Source organism: Gymnoscopelus microlampas (assembly GCF_963454915.1).
Source record: "Gymnoscopelus microlampas genome assembly, chromosome: 3".
Taxonomy (NCBI): Eukaryota; Metazoa; Chordata; class Actinopteri; order Myctophiformes; family Myctophidae; genus Gymnoscopelus; species Gymnoscopelus microlampas.
Genome location: NC_139940.1, coordinates 37426141 through 37449679, shown reverse-complemented (window position 1 = coordinate 37449679; position 23539 = coordinate 37426141). Strand labels below are relative to the sequence as shown.

Here is a 23539-nt window from a genome sequence, read left to right as displayed (position 1 = left end):
TTGCACTAGTTCTTCACTAGTGGTTTGTGTGTACAAATGTATGTGATGTGGAGCTATGTGATTTATGTCTGGTATCATTATGGTAGCATGTAGCCCCATGTGTTTACAGTCATCTATGCTGTAGGTCTGTACAAACTGAAAGAGAAAGCAAATGATGTTTGTAGTGTCATTTGCTTCTTTCTTAGTGTTTTTTCATTTCATTTGCTGTTGTCTGAGTCGTAGCTGCTGTTCAAGGTAAGTGATAGTAGTGACACGGTCTATCTTTGGTTGTCGGGCAGAAACCTTGTCTCTCTCGCTCTCGCTCGCTCTCTCTCTCGCTCTCTCGCTCTCTCTCTATATATATATATATATATAAAAAATTTTTTTATCGTAAATACATTTCTTGACTTGGTCACACACTAAAGCAGTACAAACAGCCGATCTACAAGCTCACAACGCAAAGACCATGATCATTACATTGGAACACAGGTTATTTTGTGTCCATTTTAAAAAGTAACAATTTTGGACATACAAGGTTTCTGCCTGACCTCCATACTTTAACTTCCCCTCTTTTCTCTTCATTATTTACTTGAATAAAGTTATAACTTTTTTGTTTTCTAGTGTGTCTTTGAGTACTCAGAATAACAGTCTTTATAAAGTCTGTTATTTCTTTCTTCTTGCCTGTCTATTGCACTAGTTCTTCACTAGTGTTTTTTGTGTGTACAAATGGAACCAAATGCACCCGTCACTGGTCCATTTGGTTCCATTTGTAGTACTGACAGTATACGTATCCAGGCTGTTTATGTAATGATAGGGTACAGTATATGTAGGCCTACGCTAAGCTGTATAATATAGTGACAGGGTACAGTATATGTATACTAGGTTGTATAATATAGTGACAGGGTATAGTATATGTGGCTCTTGGTCACATAGCAAAATCACATAGTTAAACCTATTTGTGCTTTATCTATTTTATCATAAAGTTAAAAAATATAGCTTTTCTTGCCCTGTCATAGTATCAACTAAACATTTTTTTAGCTTTAACCGTAAAATTTGCACTATCAACGTCGTTCGCGTAGCGCCGCTTGCGTTGCGTCATTTAACGGGTGGCGGGCCAGCGGTTTGCGTTCAATGCCCGTCATTCGTGAAGAATAAGTAAGAAGGGACTGGACCAGTGTTTTTTATTATTGGGTCACGGCCCACATAAGTACATAAGGGGAAGCGCTCACGTGGAGCCACTGGGACAGAAAGTGAGAGAGGCAAGACTGAGGTGGTATGGACATGTGCTGAGAAGGGAAGGGGAGTACATTGGGAGGAGGATGCTGGAGATGGAGCTGCCAGGGAAGAGGAGGAAGGGAAGGCCGAAGAGAAGCTACATGGACGCGGTGAAGGAGGACATGAAGGCAGTGGGCGTGACGGAGGAGGATGCAGAGGACCGAGCCAAATGGAAGCAAATGATCCGCTGTGGCAACCCCTGACGGGAGCAGCCGAAAGACAAAGAAGAAGAGGAGGGTCACGGCCAGCGCTTGTGTGAATTATGTCTCGTAGCATTTCGCGTCATTTGCGTTAAGTAATTGGATTTGCGTCGCATCTCAGGATTTCACGTCACATCCGTGCAGGTAAGTCTTCATCACGTCAGCCCACATCACATAAGTCCATGGTGTAGTGTAGTGTAGTATGTGATGTGGATTGATGTGATGTATGTGTTGTCATTTCACAACACATGCGGGTAAAAATTGCATTTGATTTCACGTCGCTTCCGTCATATGCAGGTAAGTCTTCATCACGTCAGCCCACATCACATATGACCGTACAGGAGGGCCGTATGTGATGTGCATTGATGTGATGTATGTGTTGTGTTGTGTCATTTCACAACATATGCGGGTAAAACTTCATCACGTTAGTCCACGTCACATATGAACATATGTGGAGGTATGTGATGCATGTCGTCTTTTACGTCGTGTCTCGTGTCGTTTCACATAATTTGATTTGCGTTGTACCGTTTCAGGTTATTTGCGAGTAAAGCTTCATCACGTCAGGCCACATCACATTACTGGTCATATGTGATGTGGATTTATGTGATTTTGTGATTATTTCACGACATTTGCGGATAGCTCGTCATTCACATCGGTCGGCAATTTTTTCTTTTAGGCGAGGTACACGCCGTTGTTTACAGTAGGTCAGAACAGGAAGAGATGTAGGGCCATCATTCATATCATATGCATTTAATGACTTTGGTTATTCCTGTTGCTTGTGTTGTATGTTGTGTATTAATGTTATTTATAGTGTTGTATGTTGTTTACTAATGTCATTCATAGTGTTGTATGTTGTGTACTAATGTCATTCATGCTGTTGCTGTATTGCTGACAAATATTGGCACAATTGATTTTGCGTTGCGTAATTTGCGTTAAAGCTTAATCACGCCAATCCACATCACATATGACCAGTATGTGATGTGAAGGTGTGTGACGGATGTCGGCATGTGCATCACGTATAGTTGCTCGTTATTTGTGCCGTCATTTGCGAGTAAAGCTTCATCACGTCAATCCACATCACATAATAATAATAATAATAATATAATATAAACGATACATACAACCATATGACCAGTATGTGATGTGGACTTTGTTTCACGTTGTTTGCGTACAATGCTCGTCATTTGGCAGGAGAATAATGAAGAAAATGGACTGATGCTGGACTGAGACTGATGCAGAGAACATGAAGCAAAGAATGCTGCTGCCATTGCGTCATATGCGCCTCGTATAATTTATGTCAATCGTGCACAAATGATGTAAATTATACGAGTATCTCTATCTCTCTCTGTCTCTCTATCCCTCATCTCTCTATCTCTCCCCCTGGTAAGTATGTTGGTGAATGTAATGCACATTACAAAGTGCTTTGGTTAAAGGTACTATAGATAAACTGTATTACTTCTGGAAAATAAAATGAACATTAGTCATAGCTGTGTGATTGCGTTCTAAACATTACAGTCATAACTGTGTGATTGCATTCTAAACATGTGTCATAACTGTGTGATTGCATTCTAAACATGTGTCATAACTGTGTTGCATTCTAAACATTACAGTCATAACTGATGTCAATCAAAATGTGTAAGCTCTATATTTAACAGCTACCAGGCATTGTGCCACTGCAGTGGTTCCCAAACCTTTTAGCTCAGGACCCAAACTAGTGAAAATAATAAGATGTTTAAGCTCACAACGAGCATGTAAATCTATTTTCACAACCTCTTTTTGTTTCTAATTTATTGCTTAGATTTGTTGTTTTCACGAAATAGCACATGTTCTATTTTTGCTTGCTTCTTATATGTACTTTTAATTCATTTTAATTTTACTATTTGACCCTAGGAAGAATAGTCACTAATTAATCTGGTGAGAATTTTTTTTTTCACTACTCTTATTTTAATATTTTAAATGGAATTTCTTTGATTTTTGTTTAAATGTATGGGGTTCTTTTGAAACATGAGAACGTTTTACTTCTCTAAATGTTTTATTTTATTCATGTAAAAAAAAATAGGATACTAAAAGGAAAGAGGAATATTTACTAACTGATCTCAAAAACAAATGAAAACTGGCAGAAATAAAGACTCACTCCATAAAAATCTTAAGGAAAACTCCTTAGACAGAGACTAAGAAAATATATTTGTATTTTATTTTTTCCATGTTCATAAAGTGCTCCAAGTGCTCAAAGTGAAAAGTGCAGCAACACACATTTAGTTCATAGGACCATCGTCAGATATAATCATTTGCTGTTAAAGCTTCATCACGTCAGTCCACATCACATAATGACCGTAGTGTAGTGTAGTATGTGATGTGGATTTATGTGTTTGGGGGTAAAGCTTCATTATTCACGCCGGTCAGTAGGCGAGGCACTGACGATGGTCCTTTGACCCAAACGTTTGCTGCTGCACTTTTCACTTTTAGCACTTGGAGCTCTTTATGAGCATGAAAAAATAAAACACTCATTTATTTTCTTAGTCTCCGTCGAAGGAGTTTTCCTTAAGGTTTTTGTGGAGTGAGTCTTTTCTTTTACCGGTTTTCCTTTTGTATAAAGATGTTAACATGGCTTCACATTTATGGTCTGTAAATTATTATATTACAATTTTCTAAATGTTTTTGGTTGGAAGAGTCAAGATTGTATTTCACACTTGTAAGTTCTGTGGATATTTTTGCTTTTGTTTGTTTTTTGATAAAAAATATGATCTATATATTGTTTACCCGATTAAAAGCATTTTCAGGTTTTTATTAAAACAATTTCCACAGAGCTTTAAAGTGTTGAATGAAATATAGTTCCTCTAAAACTGATCTTAATTGTGAAACTTAATTAGATGTTACTCATGTACAGAGGGTTAATCGATAGGGTCATGTTTTCATCTGCCGTAGTTGTAGATCTTTGAAATGTGTAAATCAGTGGTTCTCAACCTTATTCTGGATCTGACCACTTAACATGGCAGCCGTCTTAAGTGGTCAGATGGGTGGGCCTTTTCAGAGCATGCTTTAAAGACTAATCAATCCATTGGAACTAACTTACTACTAAGTTATTTATTTAGTATCACTTCTTATATTAAATCTTAATGGTTTTGCCAATTATTTAGACGTGAGAACCACTGGTTTAAATTTCAACTAAATGTAAGTTGTATGTTAAACAAATGAGAAAAATAAATAAATGTATACCAATACCTTTTTTCTTTGTTTTTCCCTACTTTATGGAATTGCTTTTCTTTTTTTTATTTACTTTATGAAATTTGTTTGAGCTTTAGATCTTCACTCTTGTAGATTTTCATTATTTTCTTTTATTTATGGAATTTCTTATTTAGCATTTTCTTAAATTACATTCTTTTGAATGTTTTTGATTATTTGTGACATTGATCTTGTAGATCGGCTATTTTCACATTTTATACTGTTTTTTGAACATCAACAATATTCCAATATGTCATATCTGCTCCATGCAGAACAAACCAATGTCATTTTCAAATGTATTCAATAAATTACAATGTTCAATGAACTGTAACCCACGGGCCAATCACCTGCTGGAAGCTTTGATTGAATACTTTATTAACAGGTTGGGGGGAGGGGTTATTTACTTATGACCCAAGAAAATGTGTCCATGACCCACTATTGAGTCCGACCCATAACTTGGGAAACAGTGGACCAGGGTCCATTTAATTCCATTTGTTGCCTTAAATGTATGAGGTTCTTTGAAAAATAAACTTTTTATTTCTGTAATTATTATTATTATTATTTTTTTAGGAAACTAAAAGGAAAGAGGAATATTTACTGACGGTAGCTGGTCTCAAAAACAAAGCGAAATTGGCAGAAAAAGACTCCCTCCTCAAACTCCTTAGACGGACACCAAGAAAAGCCATTTTTGTTTTATTTGTTTCATGTTCATAAAGTGCTCCAAGTGCTCAAAGTGAAACGTGCAGCAACACATTTAGGTCATAGGACCATCGTCAGTAGCCTGGTAAACCCTCCCTCCGGAAATCTCATTTCCATTTGATTTCAGGAGGAAATGAGATTTCCGGAGGGAGGGTTTACCAGGCTAGCAAGGAGGGAGGTGCAGAGATTAAGGACGCTTTGGAGGCGATACTAAGGGTTTTAAATAAAGCTAATGGCAGCACAGGCCAGACGACAGTCAACCGACGACAGCCTCGGACCTCTTTCAGCTTGGTGCGGTACTCTCCAGGTCTGAAACGTTCTGGAAGCATGCTGTGGACATGGCTGACCAAGCGCATCATGCAAAGACCCAGCCGGAGATGTGGATGAGGCTTGGGACAAGTCCTGAGTGGTCTTGGGCTTTGTGGCCTTTAATGAACAGAACAGACTCTGCAACAGGCCTAGCCATGGTTCACATGACGCTTGTATGTTTCAGGGCTACAACAGGCCCATACACCTTTGCACTTACTGGCATGTCTCATCATGGAACAGGTTGGTGGACCACAGTAGAGACATGCTGAATTGACAATGACACTGAATTAATTATTACTGTATCATATTTCATTGTATCATATATTGTTGTTATTACCTGTGCTTATTCATAGTTTTATTGTATGTTGTATTATATATTATTGTTATTGTTGTATTATGTATTATTATTATCTGTGGTGACTATAGTGAATAAACTGAATACATGGTTAAAAACCTGAATGTTCGTTCATTTAACTCAACACGGAAGGGTGCATTTTCACATATAGTATATGATCCAGTGGGTCCTGTTACATGTAGCTAAATCAACCAAATGGGTTTTATCAGTTCTGTAGTGTTATTAGTGTTACCAGAATACACTGCCACAGTTTGTCTGCTTTGTCCTCAGAGGATTCCAGCTACTGTGAAAAGGTTATTGTAAGTGTAAGTGACATTTGGATGAACTTATTCTCCACATGTATTCCCAGTCTAAAAACAGTTGTCCAACAGCAGTTTATGGAAAGACTCTCATAAGGAGAGCTCACAACTCCACTCACCATATAAGAACCCGCTGGCCACAAAATGAACACTTTTATACATGGTAGCACATTACCTCAATGACCAGTTTCCAGGGTATAATATCTGCCAATTAGGCTGAGGACATGGTGATGGCAAAGCAAGAGTTAAAAACAATCAATAACATTTTCTTCTTTAGTGGGTTATTGATGATTGTTTACTGTATGATAAACATAGCGATGATTAATATCCATTGGCCCAAAGTTGATCCACCACTTTGAAAACACTTCTTTTTGATGCTGTGAGCATTAAAAATGTCATTGAATGAACCAACTGAATGAGTCTTCAGTAGGCAGAAGAGACTTGTACTGAACAATACAAGTCTCTTCTGTTTCTGCAAAGATTCTCCAACTTATTAGTTTATTTCTTACTTGCAAAGAGTGGGCTTATTTCCAACAACATAGTGTAGTACTGTATGGCCTATTTCTGACATCACGTGGTGTACTGGCATGACACTGAATAGAATGGTGCATCTTTATTATATGTTATGTCTTATTGATGATATAGTGTGATGATTTTTACAATATAGTACAACATGGCACAATTTTGACAACATAATTTTATAAAACTCATTTAATAAACATCAAAATATCAATCAGCATCAATCAATCAATGAACAGCACAAGTACAACAGTAAAGGCAGGGAGATAATCCAGTTCCTATCCATGTCAACTCAGAGGAGAATGAACAGCTGAGCTTCATTCACTGACTTAGGGTTAGGGTTACCCCTCAGCTAAGGTATTAACTTTTATACATACCAATCAAAAACATATTGCAGACAATAAAATGTATGTATGTATTTTACTGACATTCCATAGTATTTTAATATGCTCGCCAAAAATACAAGAGAGCAATCCTGTCTACGATTAGTCGTTTGACATTACCTCCATGCCATAGAAGTTTCACAGGTTAGAAGTGGTCACAAAAAAACCTTGTTACAATACATGAGGTACACTCATTGGAAGGCAGAAAATCTGTGTTTGACAAGTACAAGTTAAAAGGACATTGTAAAGACATGAGATCCACCCCACTGAAACAGCCTTTCGATATTACATATCACCACAACTACTTATTCATAATATATGGCCACTGTTATGACCATGTCATAAATGTGATCATACCCTACAGGGTAACAATCTTAAATCAAAAATGACAGTAAGGCATTCAGCTGGACTTTTACCACTTTCTTCTGACTTGTAGATTGGCTATTTTTGAAACATTTTGAATAAGGCTTAAGCGGTTAACTTATTTAACCAAGGCATCTTCCCTTATGATATCATGTCAAAACTAACTTAGAGAACACAGGAGCATACAATACAAAATATAGTAAGTCATAATTAGAAACAGCAGCACTGGCTTTTCAGTGGATGGGCATATCACAAATCATTTTCATGTTTTATTTGGTCTGTTGTCAGTCTACTGCGAGGCTTGGTTCTGAATCTGTACAGACCAACAGGGAGATTACTTAAAAGTAAGTGTTCATGTCCATCTGGGTCTCTCAATGAGCATTTCTCAGTACACCAGGTACTTAAATTCAGAGTAGATGAGGGGAAACATGACTGTGCAAGCACGGTACAGGATGGCTCCGCTCTTGAATATGGCTCGGGGTTTGGTGCTCCAGGACTCTGACTTGAAGTTGAAGTAAATAGCATACAAGGCCACAGCGAAGAAATGTCCGATAAGAGTCATCGGTTTGGGCGTCAGCCTGGCGAAGGTAAAGGAAAAATCATTCGTAAAAAAATTGATGCAAACTAACTGTTGATGAAACTCAAACTTTCAATCAGATCATTATGCCATGGCAGTGGGAGAACCGAAGCAGGTGGTTTATCTGTTTAAATGAAATATTTATCACAGTAATATATATTTCTTACATCATAATTAATGAGGACATAATTCTATGATGCTTACACTGACAGAAGCCCAATAGGCCCAGCAAGGCACTCTCCACCAAGCTTGAAGTACTGGAAGCAGGCTTTTCTGAGCTCCTGAAGTGAATCTGGAGAAAACAAAAAACAACCTCATGGATGTTACAAAATAATAATAACTAATAACGTTATGCTGCAATTTACTTTTCAAATATCTGGTTGTCAGTAATTCATTGTACACATCGGAGTTCAATTCCCTAGCCAGGTCATACCAAAGACTATAACAATGGGACCCAATGCCTCCCTGCCTGGCACTCAGCATCAAGTAAGTCCCTGTGAAATACTAGCGTCATGTCCAGGGGATGTACTTGTACATCATGGCTGGGGGATTTACTTGTACATGGTGGCTGGGGGATGTACTTGTACATGATGGCTGGGGGATATACTTGTACATCAAGCCACGGTAGCCACCTCCCGCTATAGAAACAGGAGATAGGCTCCTGCCCCTATGGGTCATATAAGGCAACTTATATTACTGCTGCTGAAAAAATACACATTCACTTTTACTATCCATTAATTAACAACAAGAATAGTTAATGTATCCTTACAATAAAAGCAAAAACCTGTGATAATCATGTTTAATGTAAAAAAAAAATCCCATGTCAGAATATTCCATGTGTATATCACTGCAGAGGAGACTCACTGTCAGTGGCTGCAAACAGCTCATACAGAGCTTGGGCCAACACATTCACCACAAAGGAATGTGATGACTTGCGTTCCCAGTGGAATTTTTTCTTTGCCTATTGAGGAAAAAAGAAAAATGCTCAGTGTAATTTCACACATTCTTAGAACACGCAGGATAACATGCAAATGTGATGCAGAATGGTCCCAAATATTTTTTTAACAAATCCAAGCCTGAGTACATTCACCCTAAAGTCAACAGTCAGAACCTACCCTATAGTATCACAGGCCTGTGTGGACCCAAGTACATACAAATGTATAAAGATTACTATTGCTGCTAAAGTTTTTACTTGTATTAAGGTAACAGTGGCTCAGGAGCTAGAGCTTGGGAAACGGAAGGTTACCGGTTCGATCCCTGGGTCTCCCTGTGTTAGTGTCAAAGTGTCTTTGAGCAAGACCATGAACCCCGAACTGCTCTCAATGAGCAAGTAGGTGCCTTGCATGGTGTGTGAATGGGTGAATGCAATGGACATTGTAAAGCACTTTGGATAAAGGCACAATATAATTTACCATTTATTACACCTTGTTTTATTATATCTGATTTTTCGTTTTTTTCTTGTCAAGGGCCAAAACCGCTCTGACTGAAACATGCTGTCAAATCAGCTGTGCGTCATTAAATTCAGCTAAAGCAGTGAACTACAGTGCGTGATCACGTGACCTCAAGCACAAGTCCATGTCATACTAGAAAGATGTGTTCCAGATATGCTGTAAAAGACTGCTGCTTTCTGTCCCCTGATTGCGCAGCAATCTGTCTGGGCTAGTGACAAAATAAACTTTGAATCTTGAGCAACACCCATTTTAAGATAAAAGCCCCAGCAACTCCAGCTCTGACATGCAACACTTAACATCTCTTGTAGTCTTTTATAGCTGCTACAACAATTACCCAGTAAACTCATTCGGACTCTGTGAATACCTGCAGCATGGCACTATCGTCGTAGAGCTCTGGAATGTTCTTCAGCAGGCTCCTCCAGATGCGCACGTCATTGAGGGCCACACTCATGCCTCCTCCTGTCAGTGGGTGCCTCATGTTGTAGGCGTCTCCCAGGAGAAGGACACCTGGAAATGGCAGGTTGCTGTTTTAAGCCTGGTGTATACTTTGTCGTATGATTGTCGCTGGCAAAAATAGCAGCTCTACAAGCTTACAATGTACGTCATGTCAAAAGACATGAATAGTATAATTCAAGCAATACGGTCATAGTCATCAGTAGTTACTTTCTCATCACTTTGTGCAGCACAGTTCGGGTTTGAACTTGTTAAAATATTTGTAAAGAAGAATTATAATCTTTTTGTCCATTTATAAAAACAAATACTGCTTTATTACTGATTAAGTAAATGTCATCTCTGCTCACCAATGTGTGCTGACTACTGTAACAGTACACCCACACAAAGGTGTTTTCAGTGCTTTCAAATATTTCAAACATCAATTTAAATGTGTACAGTATCTTACAGAATATGACACAGACTAGATCACATTAGACTGGATCTATACACTTCATTCTTTACAATCTCTATAATATTAAAGTTCAATGATCCCTATAATATTAAAGTTCAATGATCCAGTGATCATGCAAAACATGTTTTGTGCGTGCATACATATCTATAGACAATATATCTGAAAATGACATTCAGTAGTAGTATAGTAATGTTCTGCTACCTGGCTTGTTGACCGGCGAGGGTGGGAGGAAGCTAGCAGGCATAGACCTGAGACGATCATTTTGTAGTGCCACCATGAAAGGTTCTTTTATGTGTTCTGTTGGTAAAGGTAAATATATAGAGAGAGAAAGACAGAGAGCGAGAAGCCACAGACAGGTTAACCTTTCAGCTATTCAACAGGGGATAAACATGTTTCAGAGCATGCAGAGCACATTGGCTTCTTTGATTTGGAAGTATGAATTCATTGACGCATTAAGATGACTGACTGACATTTCCACAGTCCCTCTACTAAGTTTACAGGAGCACAGCGCTTTGATGTTGCGGCTGAGATATTTAAGATGAATTGGATGATGAACTATGAACACCAAAGCGAGTATACACAAAAGCATAGCAGCAAAAAAAAGTTTTATATCCCCCGTTTCTCCACTGTTGTGTCATCTAATAGTTGAGCTATGAAAAAACGGATTTTAACCCTGAATGACATCCTGGTGCAACAATCCCACGGTAAAATTTGTGTTAAATGAACACTGCAGATTTTAGTTAGATTTTAGAACACAGACACCAGACAGGCACAGATGGAATAAAAACATTGTGGGTTTGAATTTGACTCATGACCTGTGCTGAATGTCATCGCCTCTTTGACTTTTCTACACAGCAAAATCCTCAGTGGCAATATGTGGTATTGTTATTACAATACCCGCACGCACAATATACGTGCAGATATTGGGCAACAAATTGACTCCGTTACTATTTCAGAACATGCGCACGGAGGGCTCACGCTATCTGCTTGTCTGGTGTAGCTTGTACAATTGACATGAATTGTACATAGTACGCATGCAGTAAATTCCACGCATTGATGCGTCTGGTGTATCCCAAGCATTAGGGTTAGTATTGCAATAGTTTTTAGGATTAGTTAGCATTCACATGGATTTCCATGAATAGCGGAAAGTTGTATCTCTTTTACCTGGCAGCTGAGGGTACACCTTCTCAGCCATGTATTCAGTGAGGTTTCGTGGCATCTCCCCCCTGATGTCCACTAAAACTCTGGTGTCAGAGGAAGATATTTGGTAGATAAGAACAGGGCTGGGGTTGGCCAGAACCAATTCAGCATGGTGGGCTTTGAACTGGGGAGCATCCTGGGGGCGAGATAATAGAAGATGTGGTGTGTATGTCTCTAGAATTGTATTTACAGTGTATATAAAGGCGATGTTCATCAACAAATTACAATACTTTGAGCAAAACACAGCTATACCTTCATGAGGCATCCAACAAAGTGAGAAGATGTGTGAGCCTTTCCAGACACAAGGCTCTTTCTGAATTTGGAGAAACAGCCATCAGCCACCACAGTGAGCGCAGCATGGATTTTCTAAGGACAGAAGACAAGACAAGGTCAAGAACATATGTCAATCAACTCCATTCTGTGTTTACTTCTTGCCTAGAGAGGTCCATCGTGAGTTACTACTTCCATTCAGGCCACCAGGCCATGCTGACCACTGCGAATCCCTCAAATAGAGGGATGTCGACTGCATAGTGTCTGGTAGTGGGGGATTGCGCTCTCCCCATTTGTTTGAGCGGCCATAACTGAATGGGTAAAGGCGTCTGGGAGTCAGAAGGTCCCCGGTTCATTCGAATTGAAAAATAACTACCCAAGTGGCACTCCTTAAATAAATCATGCAATACGTATAGGCTCAGATGCTAAATCTTTTATTCTGGCTAACGCGTTTCGGCCATCAGCCTTCCTCAGAGCAGATAAAAAAATGAGAATTGGGGGGATACGCCCCTCTTTTTGTATGTTCACATAATCATCCCAACCTGTGTTGGGGGGAGGCCCATTACTTAAAGCTGTAGTATCAATTCACAATCACAGACATTAACAACATTTTCAACAACATACGGTCAGAATAATGTACAACAGATATTTTAGGAGTGCCTGTGTTTCCACTTGGGTGGTTATTTATTTTTCAAGTAATGAGATAGTTATATGTCATGCTGCAAGTTTCCCCCACTCACTTTGATGTCTCCAGTTTCCTTATCCTTGTACTGGACTCCAGTCACACAACCATCCTCCTCCTCCAAGCTGGCCACGGTGCCTTCTACTATTGTGACACTAGGGGGAGTAAAGCGCTAGTCAGGAATATTCACCCTTAACATTGAAGGTTTCCAAAGGGTAACAGATAACAAATGTCTAATTGAAATATATGACCATTATCCGCAGTGATTTCAGTCCACGAACCAACTTTCCACCCAACATGGGGTGAAAATATTTACCAGTAGCACCAAAGTTGGTGAAGGAAGCAAGATGTCTCATGTAATTGGCATTGCACTTACTTCGGTTCTGCTAGAGCAGCTCTCCTCAGTCCCATGATAAAGCGTCCATGATGGAAGGCCCGTCCACACTGGATGTGTTTGTCTTCCTGAGGGTAGGGAATCTCCACCTCTGTGCTACTCTCCATGTCGTGGATCACATAGCCGTTCACTGTGTGGGCATCCAGGCCCTCCACTGAACCTGAAGGAAACACCAGCGTCACAATGTTCATTCAGAAAACACTGAAGTTGAATCATAAATTATACAAAATACTAATTGTAGAAAATGTGCAAAGATTACTGAGGGCATTTAACATTCACATTAATATTTTAGATTTTACAACATTGAAATATGGCATTGTGACAAGAAAATGTATCTCTGTATTTAGGTTTTGGATTAAAGGTTTATGTTGTAGATAAGCAAAGCAAAGAAAGCTAATCTCACCAAAAAAAGAACATTTTGGAAAACAGTTTTCCTAATGGAGCCTAGGGAACTTTTATCAGCACAGGGCAAATGAAACCCAATCTAAAAGAATATGGACACCATTAGTCCCTGACTTTTTGGCAACAGCAGATTTTCCGCCGATGTGAAAACGAGTCTAATCAATATTGAACAGGCATTTCACGTGACTAGTGTTATATAAGCAGGAGTATCACATAACTAACCTTCCAGCCCCAGTGCTTTGAGGGCTAGATATCCTCCTGGCTGCAGTAGCTCCCCTACTATCCTGTCAGGCTCTCTCATGTCTCTTTCCACCACCGTCACCCTCCTGCCGTCCCGGGCCAGCACAGTGGCCATAGCCGACCCCAGGACCCCAGCCCCAATTATCAGCACATCAGGCTCAGGGTCAACAGAGGTGGCATCTTCCTGGTTTGTCTCTGTGGCCGAGGAGTCTTGTACATTAGCCCTCTTTCTCCTGCCTCGGCTCTGGAGAGAGGAAATGGGTGAAGAAATAAAGAGATGGAGAAAAGGTTATTATTATTAAATAACTGTCATAGACCAGATTGAGTCTCTGGAGTGCATTAATAATAATAAATACTAATATCTCAAATTTATATACTGCTTTTCTAAGTACCCAAAGACACTTAACATGGGGGCATGAGAAAACAACAAAGAAAAACAACTTCAATGGTGGGGGGGGGACCACTAAGAAAAGGCTAATTATAGGACTACGGAATAAAATCCTAGTATTATACAGTATAATGGTACACACTACATGATGTAGGTTTTTTTCTTTTGTTTTTGTTACTTCCATCAATGATTGCTGGTTTTGAATAGTTAACAGGATATTTTTCAATTCAAAATAAATTACAAAAGAAACAAAACACCATCATATTTAGTCTATTACATGTGTGATCTCTATGGCAACTATGGTTAGGCATTATAATAAAACATCTTACCTTTATAGCAGCACCCTCAGCACTGTTGCGGCTCTCAGTTGAAGTCTTTGGGATAACCTTATTGATAATAGGTAAGGATGATAGAAGCTCCAGTGGTAAATTGAGCACCTGTGATATTTTGAGCCCATGAAAATAGCTGATATATGATAGCAGCAAGCCAACGGTAAGAAATACTGCTGCAGCCATTACAATCTCTTTGGGAGCAAAAGTGAAGACACTGTCGGATTTTTTGTAAAGGTATGTGAAACTCGCTATTCCCAGGAAAGCCCACATCTTGATTTTTCTTTTAAATACCGGTAAGCAAAAGCTGGGGTAAAATAAATACAAATATATGTATCTCTACAACATAAAATTCTCACAAAAAAAAAATCCAGATTCGTGAAAAGGCAGATCATTAAAATCCCATTATTGTTTTCCTCCAGATGCTGCCGACAAGAACAAAACAAATCAGATGACCAACCAAAAACAAAATGTTTTAGCTTTTGTTTTGTCTTCTTCCTTAATTTAGACCTGGTGAGACCAGACCGACGGTTCAAGGGATGCTGAATATATTATGCTAATGAGAAACACGGGCAACTTCGGGTTGGGTGCTTTCACATGATCCCTCCTCTCCTGCACACAGACCGTCCAATCAGGAGCGACATGTCGGTGAGCAGAGCTCACGCTGCACGCCCATTGGACGCCTCCACCGGCACCGGGCCAACCCCCAGCCGCTGATTGGACGGCTGGGTTGGCATACAGCTAGTATGATGTGATGTCACCAGTGGAAAACCATCCGTCTGTCTCGTCCTTATGACACATAACTCTATGGTCTCGTCCCAGAGCCACCGAGGTAGTCGACACTCAGACTAGTGGTGGAAAAGTAAATAAGTACATTTACTCAAGTACTGTACTTCAGCACAATTTTGGAGTACTTTTACTTACTTAAGTATGTCTTTTTTCAGTGGTGGAAAAAGTACTCATATGTTTTACTTAAGTATATATCAATATACTGTAATGTACAAATACTTTGTTACTAAATGAAAGTACAAAAGTATTGGTATCAAAAATGTAACAAAAGTAGAAAGTACTCATTATGCAGAATGTCCCGTTTCACAAGTTTTCATTATGTATAAAATCGTTTGAAAATAGCAGATCTACAAGCTCACAATGTGTTGCAGGGCGAGGTATTGTGAGCTTGTATCAGTTATTTTCAAATGGCTGAAAGTGGGTAATGTGGAAGTATAAAGTATTAAAAATTGGAAATACTACAGTAAAGCACAAATACCTCAAAATTGTACTCAAGTAGTAGTACAGAACTTAAGTAAATGTAACAAGTTACTAAGTAAGTAACTAAGTACATTTACTCTAAGTACTGTACTTAAGTACAATTGTGGGGTACTTTTACTTTACTTGCGTACGTCCATTTTTCTATACTTAATATTTATACTCCACTATAGCTACACCTCAGAGGCAAATGTTGTACTCTTTACTCCCTCGCAAATAGACAAATTCTGAAAATGACTACAATTTGGTACTGTAGTGTAAGTATATTTTGATGCCAATACTTGTTTACTTTTACTTAATTAATTGGACACGTTTTTATTTTATGGTCTATGACTGATGATGTAAACTCGAACATTACATAAAACAAACTGTCGCTTGACAACCAAATAGCCAGTCATAGCGCGATCATCCCTCCAGGCTATGGGACTTTGACTCAACTGACTTCTGCTCTGCCCACACCATAGAGTTGTTCTAACTCTGAGACCAACCATCAAATCTTCATAGATGTTACAATATATGAATATATCCACCTGTAGCTTTAATCCAACCCATTCTATTCCTCTATTTACTAAAGCTGTATGGGGAAAACTAAGCTCTGATTCAATAGAAAACATGCATACAAAAATAACATCACATTATTGAAATTAACTATAGAGACTTTTAATTATCTATTCTATTTTAATGTAAGTAAAACTGAACAATAAATGCATTTGATTGATCCCATATCATTAATGTAGTTGGCATCAGTTTGAAATCTAAACTTCAACAATATCCGCTTTTAATACATCATCCTTTGTGGACTACTTTAAATCAACAGTTAATGTAAACAACATTATTATTATTACATTTTACAATGTTATGACTGCCTTAATTACCCTATAATTGTTAACAGAAAACACTGAAATACTACATAGTTATTATTTACAGTACCTCTGCTATTAACCTACAGAAACAATTGTTTATTTCACTGCTAACAGACATCTGGGCACAGACTTGACATTAAAAGGTCAAATAGCCAAATACTCGCACATAATATATTTTATATGTAGTGATTAAAGATGGCTTCATATTTTTCTTGCTTCCCTGATGTCACCATTGGCTCTCCATTTTGCTTGACAAAGTCCTAATAACAAAACAAAAAAATAACAGTTCATCTCCTTGTTGATCACCTCAGTTTAAGATGTCCCCTAATTTGTTACACATCTAATAAACATAGTGTTAAATAAATTACATGAGGAAACATGTTACTGTCAAACGTGTTACAAAGTCCAGTGACATTGAGCAGCAGAAGAAACATTGTGGCTACATTATCTGTGTCCTCTAGGGCAGTGGTTCTCAACCTTTTCAGGCCGTGACCCCCCAAAATAATCATATTTGAACTGGGGACCCCACCCTGTTAAGCACTTGGAATATAGGAGTTGAGGCACTACATTTAGTTTGACTCGGTTCCACAGCTACAGTACATATTGTTAAAATAGCAGATCTACAAGCTCACAACGGCACGCGTTGCGAGCTTGTAGATCGGCTATTTTCAAAAATCTTTGCCTCTTTCTTACATTTTTTGTCAATTTTTGATTTTTTTTTATAGTATAGTTTGTTGATGACTTTTGATGCATTTTTGATTTTCTCATCTTTCTTTTTTTTTTTTTTAGGTAATAAGCTTAAAAGTCCTTAAATTGTCACTTCACTGTCATCTGGGGACCCCCCAAATATCATGTGGGACCCCCCTGGGGGTCCCGACCCACAGGTTGAGAACCACTGCTCTAGGGGGCACAGATCAAAATGTAGAGGCATCATCCACTGTTCAATATGTTGTGAAACTAATTATATAACATGGTGTTACACGGTGGAAAACAATGAGCTTGCATATTTATAGATTTCAAGCTGTGTCCATTTTACTGACCAAATATGGCCCTGAATCCAAACCTAAGATTTCTTTCATTATATTCTTTTGAAAGGTTCATCAATATCTGGCGATAAAAAGCCAGCTTAGACCACTTTATATTGCATGTACATCAGGGTATCAGAGTAAATTACTTTAGACCCACGTTTAGACAGGTCGTACAACTTGTAGATCGATACATGCACTGAACATACAGCAATGCCACAGATAAGATGGTGTGAAGCCACATTACCTCTAGCTCCTCTAATGATGCACTTCCATCTTCCACTTTCTGTCCAATTCCATGACTGAAACTGGAGTAGCGCTCCTGTTCAAATCACACAGTACTGCAGTCAAAAATTGTATGCAGCAGACAGAATATGATAATGGAATCTAATGTAGAATAAAATGATTATTATATATTCATTATACATTTACATTAGAGGGAATTATTAGCAGTTGCTACATACCTTCACCATGTTAGTGATAACCCCTTCTTCAATGACATGTACAGCATTTTTCAGCCCTCTGGCAAATGCATCCATGGCTCCTATGTGAGCAATGAACAGATCTTCAGGGTCTGTGGACTCTCTACGTACCTTAGCATCAAAATTCAGACCCCCTGGCTGCAAGCCACCTTGTTCAATGATAATCTGGGAAAGATTAAGCAAAGGAAAATAACAATTTAAAACAAATGCTTTTATGAGATTATCAGATACAATAGCAGGCCCCAGATACCAACTAAAACTCAGTGATACTTGTCGTTTCTCTGATTTTACCAATATTTTGTTGACTGCAAAAGTTTAACAGTTAAACTATTTCACCTGTCATCCCAATAAAAATGTATATAGAAATATATTACTTCATAGAAAGTATAGTAATACATTTCTATTTGTTTAGATGTTTTATTGCATTAATTGTTCACCTTCATGGCCAAGGTGGTGTTCTTGATGTCCATAGGGAACTGATCCGTGTCCCAGCCCAGGTCAGGTGAGCCCGTATTGGAGTCAACTGAGCCCAGCATGCCAAACCTGCCCAGCAGAAAACATGGATAGAAGATTAACTAGAAACATTTTGGATACATTCAGCAAAGTAAAAGCATAATTCTCTGGTCACACAATAATCTTTCCATCTGAACATTCTGCAAGATTGTTCACTACTTTGCATACGCTACATTTTATGGTATGAATGATTAGATCAGGTAGGTAGTCAAGATGTCTTACGCAGAGGCCATGACAATATCATGCTCATAGGAATGCCCTGCTAGAGTGGTGTGGTTGGGCTCAATGTTTAACTTAAAGTGACTGTCCAGCCCATAAGTCTTCAGGAAGCCAATGACGGTCATTGCATCTAGTAAAGCCCATACACAAGAAACATATCAGACGGTCATTGCATCTAGTAAAGACATGCACAAGCAACAAATCAAATTAATGAATCGATTATCACAGCTTCATCTTTGAAACATGTGTCACTTCTATGGCTAAAATTTGCAACTGCTGTTTTGCTTTCAATATGTGAAATCATACCATAATCATATTGGTGTTTACAAGGCTCTTTAGGCTTGGGTTCGATGAGGAACTGGCATTTCAACCCAATCTTCTCTTTATACTCTAGGGTATGGGGTGAACAACAATCACATCATCATTATTACACTCAACTCCATTTGCACCTCCTTATGCACAATGCTTACCTGCATTTACAGTATTAAACAAAACAATCCATGTCATGGTAAGAATCTGTAGCAAAGTCTCATTACTTACTGACAGCCATTTTGAAAAAGTTGGCCATGTGTTTCAGTTCAGCAGCAACATCAGTGTTCAGTATGGAGAGGAAGCCCTCCCTGCCACCCCAGAACACTGAGGATAAAAAGTATAATGATGAATTACTTTAAAGTACAACAGGATTATTATTTGTTGGGACACAATGGTATCAACCAGAAAGTACATAAACGCACACTTCAGTCTTTACGAGATTGCACTGGCAGCTAGATTCAAACAGGGAAGAATACTCAGCTTGTCAAAATATTGGTAATTCAAAGAATCTAAATGGAGTTACACTGAGTGGGCAGTATTCTTCCCTGTTTGAGATACGATGGCTTCCCATCATCTTGCTCTTACCAAAGTTTTCAGCTCCCAGCTTCTTGGCAATATCCAGTCCCTTCTTCACCTGAGCCCCAGCATAGGCCAGAACATGGCAGTCAGGGTTGGTGGATGCACCATTCATGTACCTGGGAGAGGTATATTAGTTATTGTATGCCATTCCCTAAGCATTAGAAGGAAGTGTTCTTGGCTGTTGCAGCTCAGGATCTGAATAAGAAATAATCTCTTAACCTGATGGGCCATTATAAATATTGAAGGGTTTCTTGTCATGAGGGAACCCACCATTAGGGCTCATATTTAACAGGATTTACAGTGAGACAGAGACAAAACTGACCTTGGATGAGCAAACAGATTGCATGTGACCCACAGAACCTTAAGCCCAGTCTGGTTCTGCAGCTGAAGAGCCAGATCTGTCATCTCATCCAGGTTCCTGTTGGACTCCTCTAGACTGGATCCTTCTGGTGCCATATCTCTGGGAAAAGATGGTGAATATGTGTGTTCTATGTTGTGTTAATATTTAACCACATGAAGCCTAGTGTCCCTATTCTGAGGAAAATGTTCATTGAAGATAGCACATCTATAAGCTCACATATAGGCTATTTTTAGTAAAGAGATTTGGTGTAGAGAGAAAAAAGGAGGGGACCCGACCAAGTATAGACCACTGGGGGACACCGGCCAACTAAATATAGGGTTGAAGTAGTTAACAATTAACAAATGCATGTAAATTGATTTTCTATGTTAAGGTGCATTGTCTTAAGTGTCATACATTTTCATTCCAACAGATGCAAGAGGCTCAGGAGAAACAAAACAAGGTAGTTATAAATCAGAAATATGCAGTTTTAAGCCCCATTGTCTCCAGACAATTATTATTAACACTGTCTCACTGCAACATACTCAGTGTCTATGCAAGCAAACAAACAGCTACAGGTAACCATTACGTCAATACAAAATACTTGTTTAAGTAAATTAAATTACCTGTCATGAAATGTGTAATATTTCACCTAAAAACACAAGCAGATGTCATTAAATGTCATATGAAATGGCTAGTTCATTGTGATGAGTTATCCATTATAACTCTTTCACACCAAAGCGATGACCCAGGTAAAACCCAGGTTTGCAGTGGGTATGAAAGGATCAACACAGGTTATCTGATCCTTAGTCACCAGGTGCTGAAGCAATGCTTGAGACAAACTAGAAACGAACATGACTATAACAAAAAAATGAAATAAAAGGTAGCTAGAAACAATGCTTCTTAACTAAAGAACATCTTCATTCATGCAAGATATGCACAACAAAGTGAATATGCAAGTACTAGACTTGCCTTGTTTACTGACATAATTTGTGTTGTACAGTATGTCCATTTTTCACGTGTGAATCTCCAGTGTAAATAAACTTGGAAATATCAGCTTTTATTAAATGACAAATCTGTTCAGAGGACTTTGCAACCTGGACACTGGGCTTGTGTGAACGCCAACGTTCAACAACCTTGTCACTGTGACCATTGTGTGTTTTGAATGAGTCAAAAAGCCTTGTGGATTGAATCTGTATCCCGTATAAGGATAATATAGGGTATAAGGAGCTCATGTACACCAAGTTTAGTGAAGAACTCAAAAGCAGCATGGAGCCTTTTCTTGGCTGATTCCATGGGGGTTCCTTCATTCCATGCTCTGTGAAGGGTTGGAAACCCGAAAGGGTCAGCACCTGATGCATGGAAACAAGTGACACAAATAACATAACATTTAAAAAAATCTAAGCAAAATAAGGATTTCAATATGAGAATTCCAGCATGGCAGCATGAATCCTAATCTATACTTTGTTGTACGATGTTGTCAGTTGCCAAAACATTTCAAGCGGAAAACGACAACACTGTCGGATGACATAGTGTAAATTAGGCTTAAGAGATAAGGTAATGAACCCTGTTCACAGATGTGTCATATAGCAGGGTAAAGACAGCTGGGACTGGTATACGCAAATCAAATGCTGCAGCTGTGTTTACCCTGCTATGACACCTCTGAAAGACGTGGGGGTTCCAGGGGGACCCCAGATCAATAATTGATAGTTAGGAACCGAATGGACCCTTACGAGTCTGTAACTCTGAGAGTGTACAAATGGAACCAAATGGACCCAAAAACATTGGGGTCCCAGAGTTAATAAAAAATCAAATGCGGTTCCATACTCCATGGCCTAATCATGCATATCAAACTGGGGGTCCTTGAAATGAAAAGGGTTGAGAATCACTGTCCTTACCAGTCCCACAGAAAGAGTGCCAGTAACAGACTGAAAACCTCAGCCAGTCCTCCATCGTCTTACCCATCAGAACCTAGTACAATACACAGGGAACACAAATCCAACTAAACCAACCTTAGTTGTTCCTATACAGGCTATAACTTTTATTTAACAATTTGACAAGTTAAAATGTACAACAATGTATGAACTGTTGTTGAACGAGATCATACCTGTTTTGCATTGTAATGTTTGAAGCACAGGAGGTCTTGAGCTCCAGCATTGGGCTTAAAGAGGATCTTTGGAATGCCTGTGCAAGAAAGTCAGTGACACAAGCACAAATAAAATGGTCTGTAAGTGATCTGTTGTGAACTACAGCCCACAGGCCATCAGTGGTGGAAAAGGTACTTTTCTTTTTACTTAAGTAAAAGTATCAATACTGCAATGTAGAAATACTAGTAGTATAGTAAATGGAATTCAAAATGTACATGAGTAAAAGTACAAAAGTATTGGTATCAAAATGTACTTAAAGTCCCAAAAGTAGAAAGTACTAATTATGCACAATGTCCCATTTCACAAATAGCCGAAATATAGGGCTGAAGTGGTTAATGTATGTTTTGTAATAATAATACAAATCTACAAAGTAACTAGTAACAAAAGTTTTCAAATAATTGTAGTTGAGTAAAAAGTACCATATTTAGTAAAAGTACTGAATATTGGAAATACTCCAGTAAAGTTAAAAAAAAAAAAAAAACTCAATATTTTATTGAGTTTACTAAAGTACAATACTTGAGTACGTGTACTTTACTTTAGTTACTTTACACCACTGCATGCCTGTGCAAGAAAGTCAGTTACACACAATGGTCTGTAGTGATCTGTTATGAACTACAGCACAGTGAGCACACAGGCCATATAACGTTACTTTATAGTGTATAAACAATTTGCAATACTGTAAACGGTACAGTTCTGAGCTGATTCGATTAAATCATAGCTGTAAACATCATCTGGATAATGTTTTGAGTTCATAAATAAACCGAAGGATTGCTTTTTCAATATGCACGCTGCACTGTGAAACAGTTAAACACACGTGCATTGACTGCAGATAATTTCTTATGCAGCACCTTTGGTTTGTGAAAGAAATTGATTATTACCCGCAAAGAATTCTGTCTCCGATGCCATTTTCAGGCGTTCACAACTTCTGGGTCGGGGGTGAAAGTTCGATCAAAGTAGTAAAAGTACCACGTCCGCCTTCTTCTTTGTCAGTAAAATGATGCACTTCTGTCTTTGGACACAAGGTGTCACCAGAGCCGTATACACACCACACACACGCACACGCGCGCGCGCGCGCACACACACACACGCACACACACACACACACACACACACACACACACACACACACACACCCACACCCACACCCACACCCACACACACACACACACAGCCTCTTATAGTGGTGGAAAAAGTACTCAAATATTTTACAAGTAAAGGAATCAATACTGCAATGCAGAACTACTCTGTTACAAGTAAAAGTCTGGTGCGTTTTGAACTTGTAGATCGGCTGTTTTCAAATAGCCATGGTAAATGAAATTAAATTAAAGTAATAAAGTGGAAGTGGTTAATTTATGT

The 23539-nt window shown here is 38.7% G+C and overlaps 2 protein-coding genes across 3 annotated transcripts; both read right to left on the bottom strand.

The window, feature by feature from the left end:
* Nucleotides 1-7040: 7040 nt before the first annotated feature.
* Nucleotides 7041-14971, bottom strand: sqlea (squalene epoxidase a). 2 transcript variants are annotated; one of them, XM_084052762.1, is made up of 11 exons: nucleotides 14441-14971; nucleotides 13706-13967; nucleotides 13064-13241; nucleotides 12746-12842; nucleotides 11988-12101; nucleotides 11700-11871; nucleotides 10737-10832; nucleotides 9996-10138; nucleotides 9045-9141; nucleotides 8385-8472; nucleotides 7041-8105 (listed from the first exon to the last, which is right to left on the bottom strand). In XM_084052762.1, exons 1-11 carry the CDS (start codon nucleotides 14711-14713, stop codon nucleotides 7853-7855), a joined length of 1773 nt encoding a protein of 590 aa, XP_083908888.1. In that variant the 5' UTR covers nucleotides 14714-14971; the 3' UTR covers nucleotides 7041-7852. The 2 variants fall into 2 exon arrangements, with proteins under 2 accessions (XP_083908888.1, XP_083908889.1); XM_084052763.1 differs by having other exon boundaries at nucleotides 7852-8181.
* A 1325-nt stretch (nucleotides 14972-16296) lies between these two features.
* Nucleotides 16297-23139, bottom strand: LOC311042193 (xylose isomerase-like). Its single transcript, XM_084052771.1, has 14 exons — nucleotides 23062-23139; nucleotides 22144-22220; nucleotides 21935-22007; nucleotides 21276-21388; nucleotides 20663-20688; nucleotides 20022-20159; nucleotides 19706-19815; nucleotides 19349-19444; nucleotides 19115-19198; nucleotides 18812-18938; nucleotides 18514-18619; nucleotides 18059-18241; nucleotides 17842-17916; nucleotides 16297-16829 (listed from the first exon to the last, which is right to left on the bottom strand). The coding sequence occupies exons 1-14, from the start codon at nucleotides 23087-23089 to the stop codon at nucleotides 16746-16748; spliced, it is 1320 nt and encodes a 439-aa protein (XP_083908897.1). The 5' UTR covers nucleotides 23090-23139; the 3' UTR covers nucleotides 16297-16745.
* Between the last annotated feature and the right edge of the window lie 400 nt (nucleotides 23140-23539).